This window comes from Pleurodeles waltl, chromosome 2_1, assembly GCF_031143425.1.
Source record: "Pleurodeles waltl isolate 20211129_DDA chromosome 2_1, aPleWal1.hap1.20221129, whole genome shotgun sequence".
Lineage (NCBI taxonomy): Eukaryota > Metazoa > Chordata > Amphibia > Caudata > Salamandridae > Pleurodeles > Pleurodeles waltl.
In genome coordinates this window covers 84,527,320-84,553,415 of record NC_090438.1, presented here as the reverse complement: position 1 = coordinate 84,553,415, position 26,096 = coordinate 84,527,320, and the positions used below count along the sequence as shown (strand labels likewise).

Sequence of the window (26,096 nt, the reverse complement as noted above, 5' to 3'; positions counted from 1 at the left end):
CTGAACACTGTGAGACCGAAAAGTTCTTAGGCGGGGCAAACACAAGAACAAGGGAAAGTCTTTAAATCATTAGCAGTAAAGTGAGATAAAAATACAAGCCATTCAATCATGAGAAAGTGGCTGACCCAAAGTGCACTCTGGGTGTATATGTAATATATTGGAAACAATAGGTCTGCCTTCACATCATGTAGCTTATCACCAAAAGTCCTACAAGCAGTGGCGGCTGCCACTGAACGGGGGTGGCGGGGGCAGGGGGGTGGTTAAAAACAATAAGTCAATTAAAAAAACACTTACCTGCTCCTTTATGAGATACGTTCGTCTCTCCTCCATCCTCGTCTTCTCCTCAGCAGCACACAAGCTCCCAGCCAATCACGATGCTGTTGTCACCAGCATGACAGCAGCGTCATGTTGATTCCGCGCTCACACAGGAAGTGAAGGCCTGTGCAATTTCTCTTCCCGGCTATGCAATACAGCCAGGTGGAGAAATGCAAAGTGTGCATGTCTGTTTGACCGGCCCAACATGGCCAGCCAAATAGACATGCACATTTATGGTGCACATACCCCCTCCTCCAGCCCTCATCTGACCCCTCCAGCACAGCCCCACCGCTTCCTAACCTGGCTCCCGGGAAAAATAAAATGATAATTACACAGAGTTATTATCTTTTTAGTTTTCCTTTTACTGAATGCATTAGGGCAACGCTCTGCCGCCTTAGTGGAGGAGCCGCCGCTGTCAACAAGTAAGCTTCTTGTAAATTCCACCTAATTAGTATCACGAAAAACACAGCATCTAGCAAACAATTTGTAAATTTCACTTGAAATTTCAAACGTCCAATTTACAATGGCATTTTTTTTTAATGTTGAGGGACCAAATATTGAAAGGTAAGCATTTATAGATTTTCTATGCCCAATTACACATCTTTGTACCTTGACAATATATTTATGTCATCAAGGTACATAGATGTTATGTTATGTTATGATTGCTTGTATAGCGCTTAAACTGCCCAAAGGCCTCGTAGCGCTTATATTGCAGGCAAAATCGCAGAAATACACAACACCACTTAAGTTCAGGCTCTGAATACCCATGTTTTCAGGGTTTTTCAGAATGGAATTTCCTGAGAGCTTGCTCGAATATTAATAGGCAGACTGTTCCAGAGTTTCGCTCCTTGATGGGACAAGGATCTTCCTCCCCATATCACTTTCCTCACTAAAGGAACATTCGCTAGGATGGCAGAGGAGGATCTAAGTTGTCTACTTGGTGCATAAAAAGTGGCTAAAGGTCTAAGCATCTCAGGACCAAGGTTATGTAATGCTCTATACATACAACATAGGGTCTTGAATTGAATTCTCTTGGCAACAGGGAGCCAGTGTAATGAGGAAATTCCATTACGTATAGACTGATGTTTTGGGATTTTTAAGAGCATTCGTGCTGCTGCTGTGTGAACTTAAGAATAATAAATCTATACCTCTCTCTGCACACTTACCTTTCTGTCCCTTGAAAATGTGCCCACGATATTAGTGTGCTGCGATAATCTTGCACTTGTTATTCAAGAAAACAATCCAAGAGAACAAACAGTAGGACACTCCAAAGTAGTTAGTAACCATACTGGAGTAGATCCCACAGCTTTCCGTCTGACTCCATCCTGGTCAATGACTACTTGCGAGTGCCCTGCCCTCCGCCTAATTTTACTTAATGTTCACACTAATGAATGAACCCTGATCCATTGAGTTTAAAGAATATAAGAGAATTACATTAGAGCAGCCACTGCTCTCCTAGAGCAAGGGTGACCAGCATGACAGCCGGGTTGCAAAGATATATCAGGGACACCTTTTATTCTTCAATTACCAGTATCTGCAGGGCTCTGCAATCATTTTATGAACATGTTTGAAGAAAATATATCTGTTATTAGAATGACTGAAAAAGATCCTCTGTTCAAGATTTGTTTGTGCAGCTGATGCTCTTACACACCTGTGACACCTGTTACAGCTCACTCGAAAATAACCATGCATTGCTGTATTCCAGTGAAGATTACTGTTTAATGTTTGTTTGTATTTAGCCTCCAGTGCTAGCAGCGGCCTGGCCCTCCCCTATATCATCCTGATAATTGTCCTGAGCCTTGCATTCCTTTGCATCCTGATTGTGGCTGTAGTCATCCAGAGAAGAAGAAGGAAAACATCCGGTGAGTGGGAAGACTGATTTATTCACTTTTGCATATTTTGTGCTCATTCTTTAAGGTTCAGAAATAATAGTAATCTTCAAGGATTGGTAGACAAGCAATTAAAACATATGTGCTGTCACCCTACTTGAATGCTTGGATCTAGTGCGCTAGCTAGCGGGGTATTCCTAAATGTGGGAAAACACAAAATTATTATTATTGCATTATTAATATCATCATCATCGTCATTTTTATTATTACATATAACAAAATATCTCGAAATAATTGTTATCCTAGGGAGTAGCATCTCAAGTAACAGATATATTAGTTTATTCCATTAGCTTTTTGAGTCTGGCTATAGGCAGCGTTAGCAGTTTACAGCCCTTTTGGCATGACCTGAACATAATGCACAAGAGGGGACCAGCTCCTTTTAGCTATAGGTTGCTTTGTGTCAGTCCCTGTTATCAATTGGCTACTTAAAGTGTCATTTATATTTGGAGTCAGCCCAGAGGAGTATTTCTCTCTAACTCATATGCTGATTTGTCATTCGCTGTGACTTCTATCTTTTGGCCTGTGATGTTGTTTATTCTATTTAAATTTTCTGTTTTTAATTTCTGTGTGAACGCAATTATTTGGTTATCAACAGTTGATTGGTGAATTTCAAATAGTTGATGGGGGCAGTGAGATTGTTTTGTGTTGTATATGAGATTTGTGTTGTAGCTTTGTGCTGGGAACATTTGCAGTACGAAAATAGCATTCTATGTGTGTTTACGTATGTTACCAATAAAAAGTATTTTATTTGGAAAGCTGTGCCTTCGCTGTATGTACGTTTTTGGAGCGCCATAAGGGCATGAGAACAGGCTGGGAAGTACACAAAGATGTGTGTTTGTACTGCTTATCTCAATGATGAAGTGTATTTACTAGGCTAAGGGCCTGATTACAACTTTGGAGGACGGTGTTAATCCGTCCCAAATGTGACGGATATACCACCCGCCGTATTACGTGTCCATTATATCCTATGGAACTTGTAATACGGTGGGCAGGGTACCCGTCACATTTGGGACGGATTAACATCGTCCTCCAAAGTTGTAATCAGGCCCTTAGTGTTCAACTAAGGCTTGTACAACAGGTAGAACACGTGCACTTGAAGCATTGCAGTTAAAAATGTAAGCTTACTAAAACTATAAGTTCATTGTGTATGTCCAACGCGACTATAAGACGTCGTTCATCTATTCATTCAATGTATCTGTAATTAAAGGCGACACAAAGGACAGTGGTTAATATGATGTTTGTCTGTATGTCAGAATATAATGTAGAAAAATATTATGCTGCAAAATATTGTAGAGCAAAACTCACCTACCAAAATATTGTGAGGGTAAGTATATGCAGGCAAGTATAGATTACCCATTCTTCATTCCAAATATTTACAGGCATTCTTTGGATTCATAATTCAGGCACAGTGGCTCAGTACATGCCACAACCTTTACAGCATGGCCACAGCAGCTCAGGTCACAATGCAGTTTTCAAAACAAGTAATAAGCTCAAGGGGTGGGCTTAAATTATATCCACTCCCCTTTTAGAAGCTGGCTCTCAGGCAAACACCAGCCCAGGCTGTACAGCACACCCCTGAGTACTCTGCAGAACCCTTCCTTGCTTCTCCATGTACGACTTGGGACTGAAACAACAAATGGATTAGTGGTTTCCACTTTTATGCAGATAGGAGATATGGATCCACTGTCTGCAGTTTCAGAACTAGTTCTATTGTCCTCTTCAAGCTGCTCTCTAGACACAGCTTTTCTGTACAGTGATGCTCCTCAGAGCAGGATGGTATTCAGCCTTGGGCATCTACAAGAGGCACCAATACGCATGAGCTTTGGGGTGTGAGGTGTGGCTGTCATTAGCCACATTGAAGAGTGAAAAGGGGAACAACAAAGACTGGACTCATCTATTGGGACCCTTTGACCTCCAACAACAGACTGCAGACTACCAGATGCCAGCACTACAAGAAGACTAAACAGCAAGTTCTGTCAGTAAAAAACCTAATACAGTTTCTAAAGGAACCCTGCCTCCTCCTTTCCCAATTCAGTCTCTAGGTCTTCTCCCTCCGACTTCAGGAATGCCAGCAATACACCTCTACTGTCACCTCCATTTGAGCACAAGGCCATGGCCTAGGTAGCTAATATGGATCCCACAGGCCTTCATAACCAAGGATCACTCAGACACGCCATGCATGTACACGTACAAACATACACAGTATACACCAGGGACATTTAGACTATGATCCGGTTTAGTGCGACACAGATAAAAAAAGGTCTGAGTACAACTGTGGATTAACACACCATGGCCCTCTGCCACCACCTCTGCATGTGCTAGACCTGTGACAGGAGCAGGAGTCAGTCAGGCAACGAGGGCACACTTAATGGGTCCCTCCAGGTCCCAGGACAGGTCCAGGACCTCACGTATTTTGCGCCATTTAAAATTCTTTATGTGCAGGAAGGTGTTATCACCTCATCAATGCAGCCATCCTTGCACTATGTTGCAAGTGTGGCTGCGTTGACGCACAGCAGCAAATTTAACGCCGGCGCAGGGGGAAACACAGGGGTGCCCCGTATTCTAGTAAATATGGCGCATCCCTGCATTTCAAAAATGACTGTGCACGACGATGCCAAATTTGGCGCAGCGCCGCACATCGTCATTTTCTATTAAATCTGGCCCTTCCTTTTTTATTGCATGTTTCTAAGTATGCATTGAATGTGTGTTTATATTTACACGCTTTGATACACTGATTTTTTTTCTTTTTTTGTCTCCTAAAGGTGCCTTCCCTGTTCTATGTTTTTATCATGTGACGGCAATGTGTGTCTTCTGTGTTGAATGCATTTACTTATGTGCTTAATTCCAGCCATCTGAAGGTATTATTTGTAACTAAGTGTTTTTACTCAGGATTTTGTTTTCAGCTCTGTAATGTGACTATAAAATATAGTTTGCATACACGTTTAACACATTTTAAGGTTGTCCCATTGAAGGCTCATTTCCACATTGAAGTACTACTCACTAGGTTAATGGGGCCCTTCCTCATCTTCCCATTGGCGGATTCCAGAGCCTCTGGCTGTGTTATGAATATTAGCTTTCAACAAAAGATGAGTACCAACCAAGAAAAAAGACTGGAAGACAAAGGCATTGATGGGGCACCTCTGACCTCAGGGAATGTCAAGAGAGACAGACTCTTCCCGTTGTCATGGCTACACCAAAGGACATGGATTACAAATTCATCCGGCATCTTCCTCAATACAAAGTGAATTGTAACGAAATGGGGCGCACTCTGTATTTACTATCGCTGGTTCCCCTTGTTTTACCAAAGGACATTACAAAACAAACTGTGCACCTCAATAAAGGCAACAATTTAGATTAGGAAGTCAAAGTGCATCGCTGAGTATATGTATCAGCTTGCTTTCCTTTCTTGCTTGTGTCTTTTTTGCTTTGTGTCCTGTTTGCTGCCTGTCCCAGTCATCGCTGCAGTCTGTTCTGTTAGAATGTTGTCAATGTCTCAGTTGTCTTGTGTCTGGAGTCCTTCAGAGTACCGCTCTAGACACTCGGGGCATATTCATACTCCATTTGCGCCGAATTTGTGTCATTTTTTTAGACAAATTTGGCGCAAAACGAACTTCATATTTATATTTTGACATTAGACACATCTAATGTCAAAATATTGGAGTCTGCATCATTTTTTAGATGTGTGAACCTACCTTGCGTCAATGAGATGCAAGGTAGGTGTTCCCATCTAAAAAATGGTGCTAGCCCCATAGCCCAATATTTATCCCCCTGTGCTAAAATTATGTACGGTTGGGAGTAGGGGCTAAATAATGGTGCAAAGCTTGCTTTCCACCATTATTTAACACCCGGGTCAGACCAGGCATTAGGGGCCCTGTGGACCCATTTCCATGGTTAATCACCATGGAATGGATCGACAGGTGCCCTCCTCAAGCCCCAGGAACATCCCCACCCACACCAGATGGACACTGGAGGGTGAGGGACCCCATCCCAGGTAAGTAGGGTTATTATAGGTAAGTATATATTTTTTTTAAATTAAAGTGCCATTGGGGGTCCAACTTGGGGCCCCCACAATGACACAGGATGCAATGGCCAGGGGACCCTGGTCCCCTGTGCTGGCCACTGGGGTGGTGGGTATGGCTCCTGTCTTTTCTAAGACAGGAGTCATGTGGTATGGATGGTTTTGCATCAGAAAATGATGCCAGGCTGGTTAGAGGCATTTTTCTTGCCTCTAACCAGCCTACGTTATTTTTTGGTGCAAAACCCCCATACTGCCACTCCCACCAGGCTAACATCTTTTTTTTTTTAACGGTAGCCCACCCTTTGCGCCGGCTTGTGCCATTCCATAAATATTGCTCCCAGCTGGAGCTCAGGAATGGCACAAGCCGGTGCTAGACATTTTGGTGCAAAACTGCGTTAGTGCAGTTATGAATCAAAAAGTATAAATATGCCCCTTAAGTTGTGAGTCCAAATTGTGTTGTCCTGCAAAGGTAGCTGGCAACATAGGTGTACTAATCTGGTAGTGGTGGTCAAAGATCGCTTTTGCGTGCATCGGTGAAATGCACCATTTTAAGGTCTCCGCTACAGACAGCTTTAGCTGTCTATTGCTAAGACCTATTTCTTTCAACACATAACCTACACTTAAAGTGTGCTGTGGGTCAGCCCTTGCTTAAAACAAAAGAAATGCTAATGAAGATGGCCTCCTCGGATGCGGATCCACGCTGGACATCTTTGAATGCATTTTATTTCATCTTACAAATCCATTGCGTGATGGCCAAGTCAGATGCGCGCCTATTCCTGGTGGCTATCTAACATTAAAACGCACTGACAAAGCCAATAGGAATCATGGTTGCGACTTACTGGCCTTTCCAATGATTGTTAGCTGTTGCAGGATTCCTTCTCATTATAAAACGTGTATATTTGAGAAGACCATTTAGGCAAGCTTACCAGTGGGTGAAAGTATTTTCTGAGTGAAGCAAACTGCAACAGAAAGTTATACGATGTGTTGTAACATGGTAGCCTCTTTATAACCAGTTAAAAACATGCACTTTGCAGAAACAATTCACATATAAGTGTGGTTTCCCCCACCTTCACAACCACCACCACTGTTTTTAGGGTCCGGTGTGCCAGCACTCTGTCTCTGTTGTAATCTCTCTGAGGGGTTTTGACCACACCCATGTCACGCCCATCACTTTCGTTGGTTCGTGGGCTTGCCTTTTAAAATTTGCAAGATTTCGTGCCTTTTCTGGTGTTTAGCCCACCGGCCAACTACTGAAAACATGCAAGGCACCAAGTTTTCCGTATGGTTTCTGGACTACTTTTTCTCTTTATTTCATAGACAGCGCGATCTCGCTGGGCAGTAATTGAGCGCTTTTCATGACTACCAGTTTACTTCTATTGTTTATCCTAGTGCTCCTTTGTGAATTCAAAGATTTACACAGCACAATCATTTTTTTCTTTTTTTTAGCACTATGCAAAGGTGAAACTGGACCGGTGTTCTTGTTCTGATTAGTCTCCTTCACGCACACGGCGTGCGCTTTAAATCTGCTCCCTTATGTGAAATTGTATTACTTTTCATTTTCTGTTTATTTGGCAAGAAAAGACCGGTTAGGAGTTTATAGCGCTGATAGTTCTAACTCAAGCAAACGTAAGACCCATTGCATTGCAAATGCTTGTTAAATGCTGTAAATAGGCGGAGGCAATATTACCAATGATAAAGGTACTCAAACTCGGATCGATTAAAAAACTAAGGGGCATATTTATACTCCGTTTGCGCCGAATTTGTGTCGTTTTTTTCGACGCAAAACTAACTCCATATTTATACTTTGCCGTTAGACGCGTCTAGCGCCAAAGTTCATGGAGTTAGCGTAATTTTTTTGCGTGAACACCTTCCTTGCGTTAATGATATGCAAGGTAGGCGTTCCCGTCTTAAAAAATGACTCCGATGCATATGCGTCGTATTTATACTCCCGGGCAAAAATGACGCCCGGGAGTGGACGGGTCTAAAAAACCCGCATTAGCGCCGGATTTTAGCGCCTGGATCAGGGCAGGCGTTAAGGGACCTGTGGGCTCAGAATTAGCCCAGAGGTGCCCTCCCCTGCCCCCAGGGACACCCCCTGCCACCCTTGCCCACCCCAGGAGGACACCCAAGGATGGAGGGACCCACCCCAGGGACATTAAGGTAAGTCCAGGTAAGTATTTTTTATTTTTATTTTTGTGGCATGGGGGGCCTGATTTGTGCCCCCCTACATGCCACTATGCCCAATGGCCATTCCCAGGGGACAGAAGTCCCCTGGGCATGGCCATTGGGCAAGGGGGCATGACTCCTGTCTTTGCTAAGACAGGAGTCATTTCAATGGGGGATGGGCGTCGTAAAAAAATGGCGCAAATCGGGTTGTGGCGATTTTTTTGCCTCAGCCTGACTTGCAATATTTGTGGACACCCATACGCCATTTTCCCCCTACGCCGGCGCTGCCTGGTGTACGTCGTTTTTTTTAACGCACACCACACAGCGCCGGCGGCTAACGCCGGCTAACGTCATTGAATAAATATGCCGCCCGCATGGTGCTTCAGAATGGCGTTAGCCGGCGCTAATATTTTTGGCGCAAAACTGCGTTAGCGCAGTTTTGCGTCAAAAAGTATAAATATGGCCCTAAGGGGCATATTTATACTCCGTTTGCGCTGAATTTGCATCGTTTTTTTCGACGCAAATTCGACGCAAAACTAACTCCATATTTATACTTTGGCGTTAGACGCGTCTAGCGCCAAAGTTCATGGAGTTAGCGCCATTTTTTTGCGTGAACACCTTCCTTGCGTTAATGATATGCAAGGTAGGCGTTCCCGTCTTAAAAAATGACTCCGATGCATATGCGTCGTATTTATACTCCCGGGCAAAAATGACGCCCGGGAGTGGGCGGGTCTAAAAATCCTGCATTAGCGCCGGATTTTAGCGCCTGGGTCAGGGCAGGCGTTAAGGGACCTGTGGGCTCAGAATGAGCCCAGAGGTGCCCTCCACTGCCCCCAGGGATACCCCCTGCCACCCTTGCCCACCCCAGGAGGACACCCAAGGATGGAGGGACCCACCCCAGGGACATTAAGGTAAGTCCAGGTAAGTATTTTTTTAATTTTTTTTTGTGGCATAGGGGGGCCTGATTTGTGCCCCCCTACATGCCACTATCCCCAATGACCATGCCCAGGGGACAGAAGTCCCCTGGGCATGGCCATTGGGCAAGGGGGCATGACTCCTGTCTTTGCTAAGACAGGAGTCATTTCAATGGGGGATGGGCGTCGTAAAAAAATGGCGCAAATCGGGTTGTGGCGAATTTTTTTGCCTCAGCCTGACTTGCACCATTTGCGGACGCCCATACGCCATTTTCCCCCTACGCCGGCGCTGCCTGGTGTACGTCTTTTTTTTTAACGCACACCAGACAGCGCCGGCGGCTAACGCCGGCTAACGTCATTGAATAAATACGGCGCCCGCATGGCGCTTCAGAATGGCGTTAGCCGGCGCTAATTTTTTTGGCGCAAAACTGCGTTAGCGCAGTTTTGCGTCAAAAAGTATAAATATGGCCCTAGGGCCCATATTTATACTGTTTTAGCGCTGCATTTGCGTCGTTTTTTGACGCACAATCGGCGCAAACTTACAAAATACAATTGCATTTTGTAACTTTGCGCCGTTTTTGCGTCAAAAAGCGGCGCAAATGCGGCGCTAAAAAAATATAAATACGGGCCTAAAGGTGTCTTAAAGAATATACCTATCATCAGAGGTGCCAGCTGTGAGCATTTAACTAACCGAGTCATGTTACTGGTTCAGAGAGGTGGATCCAGAGCCACACGTGGCAGTCATTAATTCCTAAAAACCGCAAACCAATCACAGCATCTAACGATACATCGAAAAATATTTAAAAGGTGTCCCACTGAAAGTGTCCATTCACCACTCTTTCTTCCTCTTTCTGAGTTTCTCTTCCCTCTCATTGTCTCACTTTCTTTGTCCTTCTCTTACTCGCTCGCTCTATTGTAGTCCACCATCTTTCTCTTTGGCCCTCTCAGTCTTCTCCCTTTGCCTCTATTTTTCTCACTTGCTACATCTCCCTCCCTCTATCTCCCTACCCCTCCCTTCCTCCCCTTTCTAATTATATCTCCCTTTCTTCCTCGCTCCCTCACTTCTGCTCGTCCCTCCTTTCTCACTCTCGCTATCTGATTTTTTCCTCCCCCTTCCTAGCACTCACCTTACACCATACAACCGCTAGCAAAGTCAATAGGTGTGTCATTATTATGGTAACACATGCAGAAATGCTGTTTACATGAGCTTTCCACTTTAAAGCCTGACCTATTGGCTTTGCCAGTACTTATATTTGTGTTCCAGCGCTCCACGGCTGTGCATGTCATTCTTTGGGTTTCATTTTTTCTTGCTACAATAGACAATAGCGTCCCTGCCAAATCGCCTTTTAACCACTACTGTCCCCCTCCTCCTCCATTCCGTTGTTCCTGACCCACTTCGTTTCTTCCTAATGCGTCCCACCCTGCTGTAATACCCGTTTCCAATTTTTTGAAATGTATTTTAACAAGTTATCAAAGCCTAGACCCAAGCACCCCGCTTTACTTTCCTGGCACTCGTCCTCTGACCCGTCTAGGCCCCATCGGACCCGGCCTGGCCCCGCCTCGCCCCTCCTCCAGCCTCCTCTCTCTGCCCTCTCCCTCTCACGCAATCTATCTTGTTCACGCAATCTCTTTTGTTCCCCACTTCTGCATTTTAACTTTCCGCCTTCCACTGTTGCCTTCTCTGAACTTTTCACTCTTGTGACCTTTCTGTACTTTACTTCTCTTCCTTTTTCTAAACACTTGTGCCTTTTTCTGAATTCTCTGTGCCTTTTTCCGAACTCTTTGTGCCTTTATCTGAACTTTTGTACCTTTTGGCAAACTATTTTGCCTTCCTTCGAACTTTTACAGTTTTGTGCTCTTTTCAATCCCTTTCAGCCCATTTCTTGTGCACCTTACAGCCCCCCCAACCCTATGCTTTTTCCTACTCCTGCCTCCCCCCTATCGATTCCCCCTGCTCCTTATCTGCTGCATCTTCTTTATTGTCACATCTTCGTCCGCCCTTCCTAGCCCTGCTCCCTCCCCTCGACGCCCCAACCCCTCCAAAGACCTACATAAAGGCAGCCAAAAACAAGCCCATCTGCACTTGGACCACCCCCAGTCCCACAACTCCTGGTAGGATCACCCTGCACTGCTACTCAGCAGCGACTCCTCGCGTGCTCAACCCAGGACGCCTATCCACGCTACTCTACGCTGCACCTCTCTGCACAGTAGGACCTTTCACCTGCTTCCACTCTCGCATCACCAGCAGGATCACGCTCTCACATTAACCCCATACTCCGACTCCCACACCCCTCTCACAACCTCACCTCACCAAACAGCACAGCAGGCACTCAGCAAACATTCACATGCTTGCTCCTCAACACCCACTTGCTCAAAAACTAAAGATCAAAATCTGGTACCTCCTCAGCCACACTGCACCAGACCTCTCTTCCTGACGGAAACCTGGATGAACCTCCAACTCATCTTCAGACATCGTGGTGGCCATCCCAGCAGGACCACAGATCACAAGCCAAGACCGCTATTACAAATCCGGAGGGTAGACTTGCATCATATACAAAGGCACCCTTAATTGCTCAACTTTCACTGAGCCAGACCCCTACTTCATGGAACATGCACTTCAGCCTACAAATCCACAACAGTTCCAGCCTGAAGGGCACACTAGCATACAGACTACCCAGACCATGAGGCAACTTCAGCAACCTCATCTCTGACTCCATCACCCTCCTCACCATCAAGACCTTCCCACTTCTATGTGATTTCAATTTCCACCTAAGAGAACCCTCTGATCAGTGCTCCACCAGCCTGCTTGAGGATCGGCACAACACAGAACTTTCCTAGCTCATCACAGACTCCACACACAGCACAGGACCCATTCTAGATGCAATTTTCACTAGCTGCAACAGCATCAGCTATACCACTTTGCCTCACCCCACACTTGGGTCATCCACTCCATCATCCACTTCAAAATCTCCATGAAGCAAGCTTAAGCTCCCATCGCCACTAATCTACCCAGCCGGAACAGGAAAAGATCAACAGACCAATTCAACACCATCAACAACCCATTTGAGGACATCACCAACTTCAAACAGCGGATCTTCAACCATGCAGATGCTCTTGCAGCCAAAAAAACTAAAACACAGCAGAACCAACAAACAGGCCTCCTGGTAAACAGAAGAATCCAGGGACTCAAAAAGATACTGCAAACATCTGGAAAGGAAAAGGAGAGTGAACAATGAAGCCAAAGCCTGCAAGGTCGCTGTCAGGCACTACCACCACCACCTTCTGAGAGACACCAAGAGAAGATCTCTCACCAACTGGATCAAAGTTAGCTACAACAATAGCATAGATATCTTTGCCATCATCAAGGAGTTTACCACCCCAGAAGCCTCAGCCAACTCCATCACCCCCTCCCAGGACATCAGCAATAATCTCTCCAACTTTCTCCACAACAAAAATGGAAAGATCAGCAATAACTTTAAAAAACAACCGAACCACAAGGACATCATAAGCAACCTGCCCACCTCCCATGCGGACACACACCTAACCAACTGGAGAACACTCATCAAGTAAGACATAACTTCCGCCTTGAAAAATGTCAACTCTGAGGCCTCCACAGACCCTTGTCCACATATCTACAATCTAGGAGGATCTTTGAAAGAAATTTTCTCACGTCATCAACTCCTCCATTGTTTCCACAACCTTCCTAGAGAACTAGAAACATGCTGCAGTCACAGTCCTCTTAAGAAACCATTGGCAGACCCCAACGAGATGAGCAACTTCTGCCCCATATCCCTACTACAGAACCAGCTAAAGTTATAGAGATGGAGATTACCATCTACTCACAAACCACCTGGAACTCCACAATCTTCTCAACCACACCCAATCTGGATGTAGCAGCAACCATAGCATGGAGACAGCATCCATTACTGCCACAGACGAGATCCGCACCTTAGTGATCCAAGGAGAAACAGCTGTCCTAATACTGCTGGACATCTCTGCTGTATTTGACACCATATCATACCCGAGCCTTATTAAAAAAACTGCACACAACAGGCATCCAAAATCCAGCCCTCGAATGGATATACTCCTTCCTAGCAGGAAGAACACAGAGAGTCAGACTCCCAGCCTACACATTAAAGCTGAAGGATGTGATCTGTGGAGTCCCTCAACGATCACCTCTCAGCCCTACCCTGTTCAACATCTACATGACACTACTCACCAATGTCAGCAGATCTCGAGGCATCACCATCATATCCTAAACCTATGACGCCCAGCTCACCCTTTCAATGTCTGAAAAGTCCTCCACGGCCAGATCCAACTGCATCAAATGCATGATCTGCATAGCAGAAGGGATGAAAACCAACTGCCTGAAACTCAACTTGGACAAGATGTAAGTGCTGATTTTCGGGAACAAGAACACTCCCTCGGACTCCACCTGGTGGACATCAGAACTTGGCCTAACACCTATACCATATAACCATGGAAAAAACCTGGGAATCATCCTAAATGACAAACTCAACATGGCCTTACAGGTGAATGCAGTCAGTTCCTCTTGCTTCCACATACTACGCATCCTCAGAAAAATCTTGAATGGATGCCCACAAGCACCAGGCATACCATCATTCAAGCCCTAGTCACTAGCACACTACACTACAGCAACACACTCTGCCAGAATCTCCAGCCACCTCCTCCACCAACTTCGGATCATCCAGCGTGGCACTGCTGGACTCATCCCAAGTCTCATAGACATCACATCACACTTCAGAGAACTCCACTGGCTGCTGATAGACACAAAAACGCTGCCAATTCAACCTCTTCATGCATGCAAACAAGGCACTGCACAACCTAGGGCCAGCGTACCTCAACTTCACTTCCTTAACCCACCAGACTCCTATGCTCAGCCTCATTATCACTCACAGATACTACCGTATCCACAAAAGCATAACAGTGGCTTAGTCTTCTCTTACATCGCACCCAAATCATGGAACGACCTCCCTCCACCCATCAAGGCCTCCTCCTCCTTTCTTAAATTCCGCAAGAGGCTGAAGACCTGGATCTTCAATGAACCACCAGCAGACAACCTACACACCTCCAGCACCTGGGTACCATTCTGGTGCATTCTACAAATCCACAGAATATAACATAACCAAGTCCTACCGGGTCTTTGCTTACTTTTTGTGCAACAGTTCTCTTTCTTAATCACGTTTAATTTACCATAATTACAAGGCTGTTGCCCATGTTTGAACAGTAAATAAAAAATTGTATGATGACCACTAGGACATCACAACACATGTTGCAATGCATCTTGGCGTCAGACATCATCTTGGACTAGCTATTCTTTAACAGAAAAGCCATTCCAAGTTGACTGCAGGTGTGCACATACATCCTGATGCAGCAGCTGGCATTAGGTAATTAAGTAATGATAACAAGCATTGGCAAGGATGCTACCTCTGCCTTTTTTCACAGACATTTATTGGATTTGCCAATGTTTGTTTACATTGTTTTTACACAAGGAACCACAAGTTTGTCTGATAATCATGTGCTTTATATAAATTACTGTTTTACATGTGGATTCATTTGATGCATGTCTAAGATTCTAACTATGTATTTACTCTGTAAGTGCATGTTGGTATTTGTGTTCTTCAGTCCACGTATATCGTAAAGCTTTATTCTTAAAAAAATTATTTTTGTGATGGGCCTCCACCTTGATTTAAGATGGCAGCTCAGTGAAAACCTCCGGCTACTAGGAAACGACTTGCTTGCTTGCTTTTAAAAGCTCTTCGAAAACAAATCGGAAGACTGAAATTTGAAAACTGCTGACACAAACACTAAGGGACTGAGGTGACCACTTTAATTCTGATCTCCTGCTGGCAACAGTGCATACTCCATCAGTGCCCTGCCCCACCCCGCCTGCAGACCCACACGCTGTGCTGAAGTCTTCCACAGAAGATGGAAAATCGAAAGCTTCCAGGAACAAACACTGTCAGTGTGAGTAGAAATGACTGGAGCAGAGGCGAGGGTGACATGTGGGAGAATGTCTATTTTCCTGGGCACAGGGAGCTAAGGGGTGAATCGGGGACAGAGACTGTCAGACAGTGGCATAACATAGGCCTGCAGCCCCTGTGGCGCGGGGTACCCCGAGCTCAAGGGAGCTCGCTTTGGAGGCAGTTTGGTCCAGTTGGCTAAAGCTTAGGCCCAGCCAGGCTAAGCACGCTACTATGGTCCCGGGTGGTCGGGAACATCTGCTAGATACCCTGTGCTCACCCTTAAGCCAAAACAAATTCTCCTCAGAAAGCTGATAGCCAGTTTTTGGAAGAAGGAAAGAATTCAGCTTCTTCAAAAGGGAAAAAGTAGCTGGTGTGCACACCGTAACAAGAAAAATAATTAATTACTCAAAACTGGAAGAATTCTCTATGAAACAAAGTGCCTCAGGAACACTGCTCACTCTCCTCAGGGTGACAGTTGAAGTGCAGGGCTCCCAGAGAGAAACAGCTGGAGTGAGGCTTCAGCACAAGACTAAGGTAGAAACACTGGAGCCCTGACCTCACAAGGATTTGTGGCCACCATCTTGAGTGGCAGTTAAACCTGAAGAAGCTAGTTCTAAGAACAGCCTCCACAAGAGCCACCGGGAGTGAGGACGTCTCTGTAACCAATGTGGGTACAAGGAAAAAGGGACTCCTTTTTACTGAGGGAAGAACTTAACAACTCTGGCAATAGTTTTCCTGACAGTACCCCCTCCAAAGAACTCCGCCCCACAGAAGGTTTGTTGGGGAAAGTGTAGTGAAATTGCTTTATCAACCGAGGAGCATGCACATTTTGGAAGGCTTCCCATGACCTTTCTTCTGGGCCAAAACCTTTACAATCAATGAGGTAATATAATGTTCCTTTTTTAAACGTTCAGTCTAAAATTCTATTCATTTCATATTCTAAATGTGAATCTACTTGGATAGGAACTGTAGGGGTGGTTGTCCTAACATTGGGAGGGCTTCTTTTGAGTAGCAAGACATAGAATACTGGATGAACCTTAATCCGAGGGGGCAAGGCGAGTATGACTGTTACCGGATTTACAATTTTCTTTATTTTATAGGGTCCTACATATCTAGGCTGGAATTTTTTGTTCCCTCTTAAATGTAAATGTTGAGTGGATAGCCAGACCTTCTCACCCTCACAATAACCAGGGTTGCCTCTCCTCTTTTTGTCAGCATGTTTCTTGCAAGAGACCTTCGCCTTGGTCAAGTGTTCTCTAGCGGATTGGTAGGTCTTTTGAATTTTCTTACTGAATTCATTCACAGCTGGGACCGAGCCTCCTGACCTTCCTAAGATAATGTTTGGGTGCCTATCCCAGTTCAAATAGAAAGGAGAATAACCAGTGGAGGCATGAATAGCATTGTTGTACGCAAATTCTTCTGTCCAAATTAAAACTGGCCAATCATTATCTTGGTCCAGGAGATACAAGCATAGGTACTGCTCTATCTCCTGGTTAACTTTTTCTGTCTGTCCATCTGTTTCCGGATGATAACTGGCAGAATAACGTGAGTCTATTACAAGTTGTTTCATAAAGGCCCTCCAGAATTGGGAAACAAATTGGGGACCTCGGTCTGAGATTACAACCAACGGAATGCCATGAGCTCTCACTATGTGCTGTGAAAATAACTGTGCTAACTGAGAGGCTCTTGGACCCTTCTTCAGAGGGATGAAATGACTCATTTTAGAAAAGGTGTCCACAAAAGCTAGGATTCTGTCAAAACCTTGACCTAAAGGTAAATCTACAATCAAATCGATAGTAATGGTGTGCCAGGGATATGGTACAACGGCAACAGGCTGAAGCTCACCTTCATGAGCTAAACGTGTTGTCCTTCCCCAAATGCATTTATCACAGGTTTGAACATATTGTCTTTATTTGAGGGATCATGGCAGGCCATCAGAAATACCTCTTAAATAATTCGGTAATCTTCAAAATTCCTTTATGGCCAGCTAAAGGATCTTCATGACACACTTGTAGCGCTAGTTCTTGCAACTCACGAGTTGGCAAAAATAATGCATTTTCAACAAAAGGAAGCTTTTCTAAAACCCTTCTTCCTTCTTTTTTGTTGGCCCAATCTGAAATTTCTTGGTCAGACATGGGTTCTGAAACCTTCCTTTTTATTTCAGAAAAATGGAAGGTACAAACAAACTTGTCTGCTGGAATAATTGGAATCTTTTCAGTTTCTCTGGCTCCAGGTATGTTATTCATTCTTGATAATGCATCTGCCTTGTCATTGGCAGAACCAGGTCGATAGGCAATGGTAAAATTAAAATCTTCAAAGTACAAGGACCATCTCAATTGCCTTGGAGTTAATGTCTTAGTACACTTTAAAAACTGAAGATTTTCATGATCGATGAACACAGGGACTACATGACGAGCCCCTAATAAATAATGCCACCATTCCTGAAAGGCATCCTTCACTGCCAAAAGCTCTTTGTCAGCAATTGGATACTTTCTTTCAGGAGGAGTTAATTTCCTGGATCGAAATGCCACTGGGTGAATTTGACCTGTTTCCTTGTGCCTCTGAGAAAATACACCACCAATCGCTTGGTTGGAGGCGTCAGCTTCCACAACAAATGGCTCCTCAGGGTTAGGATGGAGAAGGATCGGGGCGGTCGTAAACGCTCTTTCGAGGAACTCAAAAGGTTCTTCAGCATCAGTTAACCAATGGAAGGGTACTCCTTTTCTCAAAAGTTTTGTAATGGGGACCACTTTTTTAGAAAACTCTTTTATAAATCAGCAGTAGAAATTTGCAAAGCCAATAAAACTTTGCACCTCCTTCACCATTTTAGGAGAAGGCCAATCCAGGATTTTTTGAATTTTAGCAGGATCCATGGAAACTCCATTTTCCGATAAGATGAATCCCAAGAATTCTACATCCTTCCCATGAAAGGCACACTTGCCCAACTTCACATATAGATTATTTTCCAACAACTTCTTTAGAACTGCTCTCACGTGATCTACATGGTCTCTCAAATTCTGGGAGAAGATTAAAATATCGTCAATGTAGACGACTACAAATTGTTCTAAAAACTCTCTCAGAACATCGTTCACAAAGTGCTGGAAAGCAGACGGCGCATTACATAGCCCATAAGGCATCACTTAGTACTCGTATAGACCAAACCGTGTGCGGAAGGCCGTTTTCCATTCGTCTGCCTTAGCAACTCGAATTAAATGGTACACTCCGCGAAGATCTAGTTTCTGGTCGATTTTTGCATCTTTTACCTGATCTAGCAGTACTGAAATCAAGGGCAGGGGACATCGATTCTTCACCGTAACTTGATTAAATGCTCTATAAGCGATACAAGTTCTTAACTCTTCATTCTTCTTCTCGTAAACCTTGGTAAAAAAATGCAGCCCTATGGCTCCCGGCCAATCAGTCTCCACAATTAATTTGTTGAACTGGGCCAGATACAAGGTCAAATCCCTATTACCTTGTTTTAAGTCTGTTCTGCGGTCAAAGATTCGAAGGAATTCGGTTTTAAAGACTTCAAAATCATATAATATAGGGTCATTTCGTGACACCAAAGGCATGGACTATGAAGCCGCATCTCCACTCAAATAAGACAAAATGAACGCTGTTTTTGACCGATCCTCCTTAAAAATAACGGGACGACAAAGGAAGTGTAAGGAGCACTGGGTTAAAAATATCTGCGCCTTGTAAGGATCTCCACTAAAACGTTCAGGTGAGGCCAGGGGAATGATAGGGGAGATGGAATGAATGACTTGTGTGGATATTTCTGAGGTAGAGGTAGGGAAGGTTTTACCTGAAACCCCACTAGTGCCTGCGGTATTCCTAGAAGTTAAGTTATTTAATTTGTCTATGAGCTGTTCGGTCTCAACATGAGATCTTTTTATTTCCTCTCTCAAGTTTTTGTTTTCATCTAGGGTAAGGGTTAACTGTTATTGCATTTCGTCCATAAGTGCCGCCCAGGCATTAAAATCTAAACCTTCAGCCGTTCTGCTCGGGTCGAAATAAGTATTTTTAGGCACTTCAATCTGTCAGAAGATTATCCATTAAAGCAAACTTCCACAGGATCAGATGCCTTTTACCCAACTCCCTCCAACAGATGAGTGCTCAGACTTTAAATGATTATCTGAACCCTGCATCCTCTAGGGGGAAAGGGGAATGGGGATAGAAAAAGAGAGACCGCCTCCAGTTCCACTTCCAGCCTGTGTTTCCCACTTGAAGAAATGATATTCAGTGTGTGTCTCTGAAAACCTGCGCCTTTCTTCTTGTTGGGATTTCTTTAAAAGAAGTACCTGCAGTCGGGTGATGAGGGCTGTAGGAAAGTACTATCTTGCTTGGCATGTTACCCCCATATTTCACTGTATATATGTTGTTTTAGTCTATGTGTCACTGGGACCCTGCCAGGCAGGGCCCCAGTGCTCATAAGTATGTGCCCTGTATGTGTTCCCTGTGTGATGACTAACTGTCTCACTGAGGCTCTGCTAACCAGAACCTCAGTGGTTATGCTCTCTCTGCTTTCCAAATTGTCACTAACAGGCTAGTGACCAATTTCACCAATTCACATTGGAATACTGGTACACCCATATAATTCCCTAGTATATGGTACTGAAGTACCCAGGGTATTGGGGTTCCAGGAGATCCCCATGGGCTGCAGCATTTCTTTTGCCACCCATAGGGAAATCTGTCAATTCTTACACAGGCCTGCCAGTGCAGCCTGAGTGAAATAACGTCCACGTTATTTCACAGCCATTTACCACTGCACTTAAGTAACTTATAAGTCACCTATATGTCTAACCTTCACCTGGTAAAGGTTTAGTGCAAAGTTACTTAGTGTGTGGGTACCCTGGTACAAGCCAAGGTGCCCCCACATTGTTCAGAGCAAATTTCCCGGACTTTGTGAGTGCGGGGACACCATTACACGCGTGCACTATACATAGGTCACTACCTATGTATAGCGTCACAATGGTAACTCCGAACATGGCCTTGTAACATGTCTAAGATCATGGAATTGTCACCCCAATGCCATTCTGGCATTGCGGAGACAATTCCATGATCCCCCGGGTCTCTAGCACAGAACCCGGGTACTGCCAAACTGCCTTTCCGGGGTCTCCACTGCAGCTGCTGCTGCTGCCAACCCCTCAGACAGGTTTCTGCCCCCCTGTGGTCCAGGCAGCCCTGGCCCAGGAAGGCAGAACAAAGGATTTCCTCTAAGAGAGGGTGTAACACCCTCTCCCTTTGGAAATAGGTGTGATGGCTGGGGAGGAGTAGCCTCCCCCAGCCTCTGGAAATGCTTTGATGGGCACAGATGCTGCCCATCTCTGCATAAGCCAGTCAACACTGGTTCAGGGATCCCCCAGCCCTGCTCTGGAAACTGGACAAAGGAAAGGGGAGTGACCACTCCCCTGAACTACATCTCCCAGGGGAGGTGCCCAGAGCTCCTCCAGTGTGCCCCAGACTTCTGCCATCTTGGAAACAGAGGTGTTGCTGGCACACTGGACTGCTCTGACTGGCCAGTGCCAGCAGGTGACGTCAGAGACTCCTTCTGATAGGCTCTTACCTCTCTTAGTAGCCAATCATCCTTCCTAGGTAGCCAAACCTCCTTTTCTGGCTATTTAGGGTCTCTGCTTTGGGGGAATTCTTCAGATACCGAATGCAAGAGCTCACCAGAGTTCCTCTGCATTTCCCTCTTCACCTTCTGCCAAAGGATCGACCGCTGACTGCTCAGGACACCTGCAAAACCGCAACAAAGTAGCAAAGACGACTACTGCAACCTTGTATCGCTTCATCCTGCCGGCTTTCTCGACTGTTTCCTGGTGGTGCATGCTCTGGGGGTAGCCTGCCTCCGTCTTGCACCAGGAGCTCTGAAGAAATCTCCAGTGGGTCAACGGAATCTTGCCCGTGCAAACGCAGGCAACAAAAGACTGTATCACCGGTCCTCTGGGTCCCCTCTCAGCACGACAAGCGTGGTCCCTGGAACTCAGCAACTCTGTCTAAGTGACTCCCACAGTCCAGTGACTCTTCAGTCCAAGTTTGGTGGAGGCAAGTCCTTGCCTCCCCATGCTAGACTGCATTGCTGGGTACTGCGTGATTTGCAGCTGCTCCGGCTCCTGTGCACTCTTCCAGGATTTCCTTCGTGCACAACCAAGCCTGGGTCCCCGACACTCTAACCTGTAACCTGTAACCTGTAGTACACAACCTTCTGAGTTGTCCTCTGGCGTCGTGGGACTCCCTTTTCTGACTTCGGGTGTACTCCGGTTCACTCCTCTTCTAAGTGCCTGATCCGGTACTTCTGCGGGTGCTGCCTGCTTCTGTGAGGACTTCCTGACTTGCTGGGCGCCCCCTCTGTCTCCTCATCCAAATGGCGACATCCTGGTCCCTCCTGGGCCACAGCAGCATCCAAAAACCCTAACCGTGACCCTTGCAGCTAGCAAGGCTTGTTTGCGGTCTTTCTGCATGGGAACACCTCTGCAAGCTTCTTCACGACGTGGGACATCCATCCTCCAAAGGGGAAGTTCCTAGTCCTCTTCGTTCTTGCAAAACACCAAGCTTCTTCCATCCGGTGGCAGCTTCCTTGCACCATCAGCTGGCATTTCCTGGGCTCCTGCCCACTCTCGACACTGTCGCGACTCTTGGACTTGGTCCCCTTGTCTTACAGGTACTCAGGTCCGGAAATCCACTGTTGTTGCATTGCTGGTGTTGGTTTTCTTTGCAGAATCCCCCTATCACGACTTCTGTGCTCTCTGGGGGTTGTAGGTGCACTTTACACCTACCTTACAGGGTCTTGGGGTGGGCTATTTTTCTAACCCTCACTATTTTCTTACAGTCCCAGCGACCCTCTACAAGCTCACATAGGTTTGGGGTCCATTCTTGGTTCGCATTCCACTTTTGGAGTATATGGTTTGTGTTGCCCCTATACCTATGTGCTCCTATTGCAATCTATTGTAACTTTACACTGCTTGCATTACTTCCTTTTGCTATTACTTCATAATTTTGGTATTGTGTACATATATCTTGTGTATATTTCTCATCCTCATACTGAGGGTACTCACTGAGATACTTTTGGCATATTGTCATAAAAATAAAGTACCTTTATTTTTAGTATATCTGTGTATTGTGTTTTCTTATGATATTGTGCATATGACACCAGCGGTATAGTAGGAGCTTTACATGTCTCCTAGTTCAGCCTAAGCTGCTTTGTCATAGCTACCTTCTATCAGCCTAAGGTGCTAGAAACACCTCTACTACACTAATAAGGGATAACTGGACCTGGCACAAGGTGTAAGTACCTCTGGTACCCACTACAAGCCAGGCCAGCCTCCTACAAGGGCATAGATAAGTACATTCCTACTGCACATTCAACTGTTCAGCCATTCACATTCACCCAATTCTATCGTTCTCCTAACCTGGATCTTTTGAGAGACTAGCCTTTCTCTACGAGAACAATATTAACTTAATATCTTCTTATCTCCAGGAGTCAGAGGTTTCCAAGGTTCTCTGGAAAACAGTTCAAAAGTTCACAAAAAATACAAACTACTAATGTCTTTTACAGGAATCGAAAACTCCTTCTCAAGGTTCAGTTTTCTCAATAACAGTCTCTAGGAATTAGTCTGAGCACTGAGGTTTGTCTCTAAGACTGACAAGTCTGCAAAGCAAAGAGTTCTTGAATATATATGTGTATCTATATATGTATATATTGGCAAGTCTGAAAATCACACAAAAGGATTCCTTAATGCAGTTGCTTGAAGTTCTGTTAAGCCAAAACGAATTTTCCTCAGAAAGCCGATAGCCAGTTGTTGGAAGATGGAAAAAATTCAGGTTCTTCAAAAGGGAAAAAGTAGCGGGTGTGCACACCGTAACAAGGAAAAAAATTAATTACTCAAAACTGGAAGAATTCTCTATGAAACGAAGCACCTCAGGAACACTGCTAACTCTTCTCAGGATGACAGTTGAAGTGCAGGGCTCCCAGAGAGAAACAGCTGGAGGGAAGCTTCAGCACGAGACTAAGGTAGAAACACTAGAGCGCTGACCTCACAAGGATTTGCAGCCACCATCTTGAGTGGCAGCTAAACCTGAAGAAGCTAGTTCTAACAACAGCCTCCACAAGAGCCACCGGGAGTGAGGACGCCACTGCTACCAACGTGGTACAAGGAAAAGTGGAATTGTTTTATGCTGAGGGCAGAACTTAACAACGCTGGCAATAGTTTTCCTGACAGCAGCATAGGTGCTCATACTTCTCGAGGCAACCAGGGTCACTCCCCCCCCAAAATTTAGTATACCCTTCCTCTGGGGTTACCCGGGGTGCATTGCCCACCAATTCTTTCCCCCCCATCTCTTCCTACTACAGGTAAGGCTGGGAACTGACCTCCCCCCTGCCAGACAGCAGGGGAGTCTTCAGAATCCTAAGGCCCAGCAGGGGGAGACAGCATAGGCAGCAGGAGAAAAGCAAACAGTTTCAGGATTTTTCCCTAAGCACAGCCATGTCCAACACCCCTCTCACCACAGTAGCATGGTCTGAGAGTTTCTTACTGAGTCTGGAGTGGGGCCCCTCCCTATACTTTGCAGGGGGCCCCCTCAATTTTCGTTACACCACTGCTGGCAGAGGAGATGAGCTTGTAATAACTCTCCCTGCCATGTGGGGAATGTCGTATAAAGTGCACTGCAGTGGACGTGGGCTCAGTGGAGAGAGGGCTTTTGTGGGCATAGAAGATGGCATGTGTTATATAAAACAAGGCATTTTGCATTGGTGCCATATTTTGGATACTCTGTGCATCCATGGCCGGCCGAACAACGGCGCTTACCCTGACAATTTCCCCCTTAATAAATATCTGTTATAGGGGTCAACCTCAGAGGCCGGCACACCATACCTATATGTTCGAGTGGATTGGACTTTGTGGTCCTCTGGGTCTGCATGGTCTCTAAGTAATACATTTCATGAGCCTGCATGGCTTACCACAGTGTAGGCAGTGCCAGTACAGACCAATACCTGTAGACTGTTGATTCTGCAGTGAGCAATATTTTGCTAAAACAGGTATTGGGCAGCTCACTGAAATGATTCTGCAGGAAAAGTGACTGGAATATAAACAGCATAAAGCACTCTCTGTGACTGAGTCTATAGATATTGGTGTGCACTGGGGCTGCATACACTGTGAGCACTTGATTAGCAACCTTAGGTTGCACCTGACATTGGAGATCTGTAGCCTGCGCACTCACGTGCCTCATCTCTCCCGGGTGTCCTGACTGGTGTTACAGGCTTTCTTTTTGCATGCCTGTCCCAAAAACGCCCGGACAGTTGTCTTTTGCTCAAGCATAATCAGGCGGAGCATCATGTTAGCGACAATCCTGACAGAGATTATGGCCATGAGCTCCAAGGTCATTTCACTTGACACTACCATGACTAATTTACTGCAGATGTTATGTCTCTCAGTTCGGTTTTTCCATGCAGCTTCGACTGGATACCTGTGATAAACAAACACCTGGATGTAGACCGATTATTTGGCCTCCAAACGGACTGGAATATCGAACTTGAAAGATTACACAGGTAAGTGACAGATTTGGAGGACCGCTCGTTGTGAGATAATATCAGACATTATGGCATACCAGAGGAGATGGAAGAGGACAACACAACTGCTTTTCTGGTATCCTTTTACCGAAGTTACCTCACATCACATTTCCAGGCAACTTGTACTTCCAGAGAGTGTACAGATTTAGGCCCTGTTTGCCCAGACCAATGAACAAACCAAAGCCATCACTGCATGTCATTGAGACACCAAAACACTAAGGTTATTCTTCAGAAAGTGAAAGGGAATGGATGTCCGTTCAAACAAGATTGCCCTTTGGTACACATCACAGCCGACTCCTCACATGATACAGTGATCAAACAAAAGGAATTTCTTGCACTGTGCCCCAACCTGCAGAAGGATAGAGTCAAGTTTGGCCTCCTAGACCCAGTGACAATGATGAACAAGTTACTTACCTCCAGAACTGCCTTATCTGGTAGAGAATCTATCTAGCCACAGATTCCTTACCATAGAATATTCCCCAGATATCAGACTGGATATGGAAAATCTTGAGCAGTACCTCTCCGTGCCAATAGGTGGTGTCGATTGACTCCACCTCTGCATCATCTTCACTGGAAGTGGTGTGCGAGATACCTAGATAGGTGCACTGACATCACTTTCTTTTCATTACATGTACGCGTCAGAAGCATGGAGCCATGTTCGAAAGTCAATGTACCAGTGTGCTGATACTATGGACCTTAGAGGGCCATTCTAGGTAGAAATAATCTGTCTGCAGAAGTGGGGAGGATGGGAGGGTTGGTAAGGAATCTGTGGCTAGATAGAGTCTCTACCAGATAGAGCACTACCAAAGGTAAGTAACTTGTTTATCTGATAGAGACTTCTAATTACAGATTCCTCACCTTAGAATAGATACCCAAGCAATACCTCCCCACAGTTGGGTTATGAATCAAAAAAGGTCACCAGAATCATCACATGAGGGTAAATAGGGTAATACACTAGAGACACTCAGGTAGAATGCATCATCGTCACAACCAATGACCTGAATTAAGAACTACCCATAAATCATGACACACAACCTAAGGACACAGAGTCACTGCACTCCTACTAGACTAGTTATGGTAGATTTTGTGAGCCCTGCAAAGTGAGTGGTGATATTAATGTGAGACTAAAGCACTTGAGTTACCAGCAATACTGTGCAGAGTACGCAATTTGCCAATTGTCACTGTGACATCGTTTTGGAACCTGTTGTTCAGTCACCCTACCCGGAACGAAGTAAACGC

The 26,096-nt window shown here is 45.2% G+C and overlaps 1 protein-coding gene across 8 annotated transcripts in view; it reads left to right on the top strand.

Annotated features, from left to right (window-relative positions):
* Positions 1-26,096, top strand: part of LOC138261381 (V-set and immunoglobulin domain-containing protein 4-like) — a 206,715-nt gene that overhangs the window by 64,948 nt on the left and 115,671 nt on the right. For 7 of the 8 annotated variants that reach the window (XM_069210314.1, XM_069210339.1, XM_069210294.1 and 4 more), the window contains one exon: positions 2,055-2,177. In XM_069210314.1, the coding sequence (XP_069066415.1) occupies positions 2,055-2,177 (123 nt within the window). Of the gene's footprint in view, positions 1-2,054; positions 2,178-4,966; positions 5,566-26,096 lie in introns of those variants that run through there. The other variant, XM_069210305.1, reaches the window with a different exon arrangement.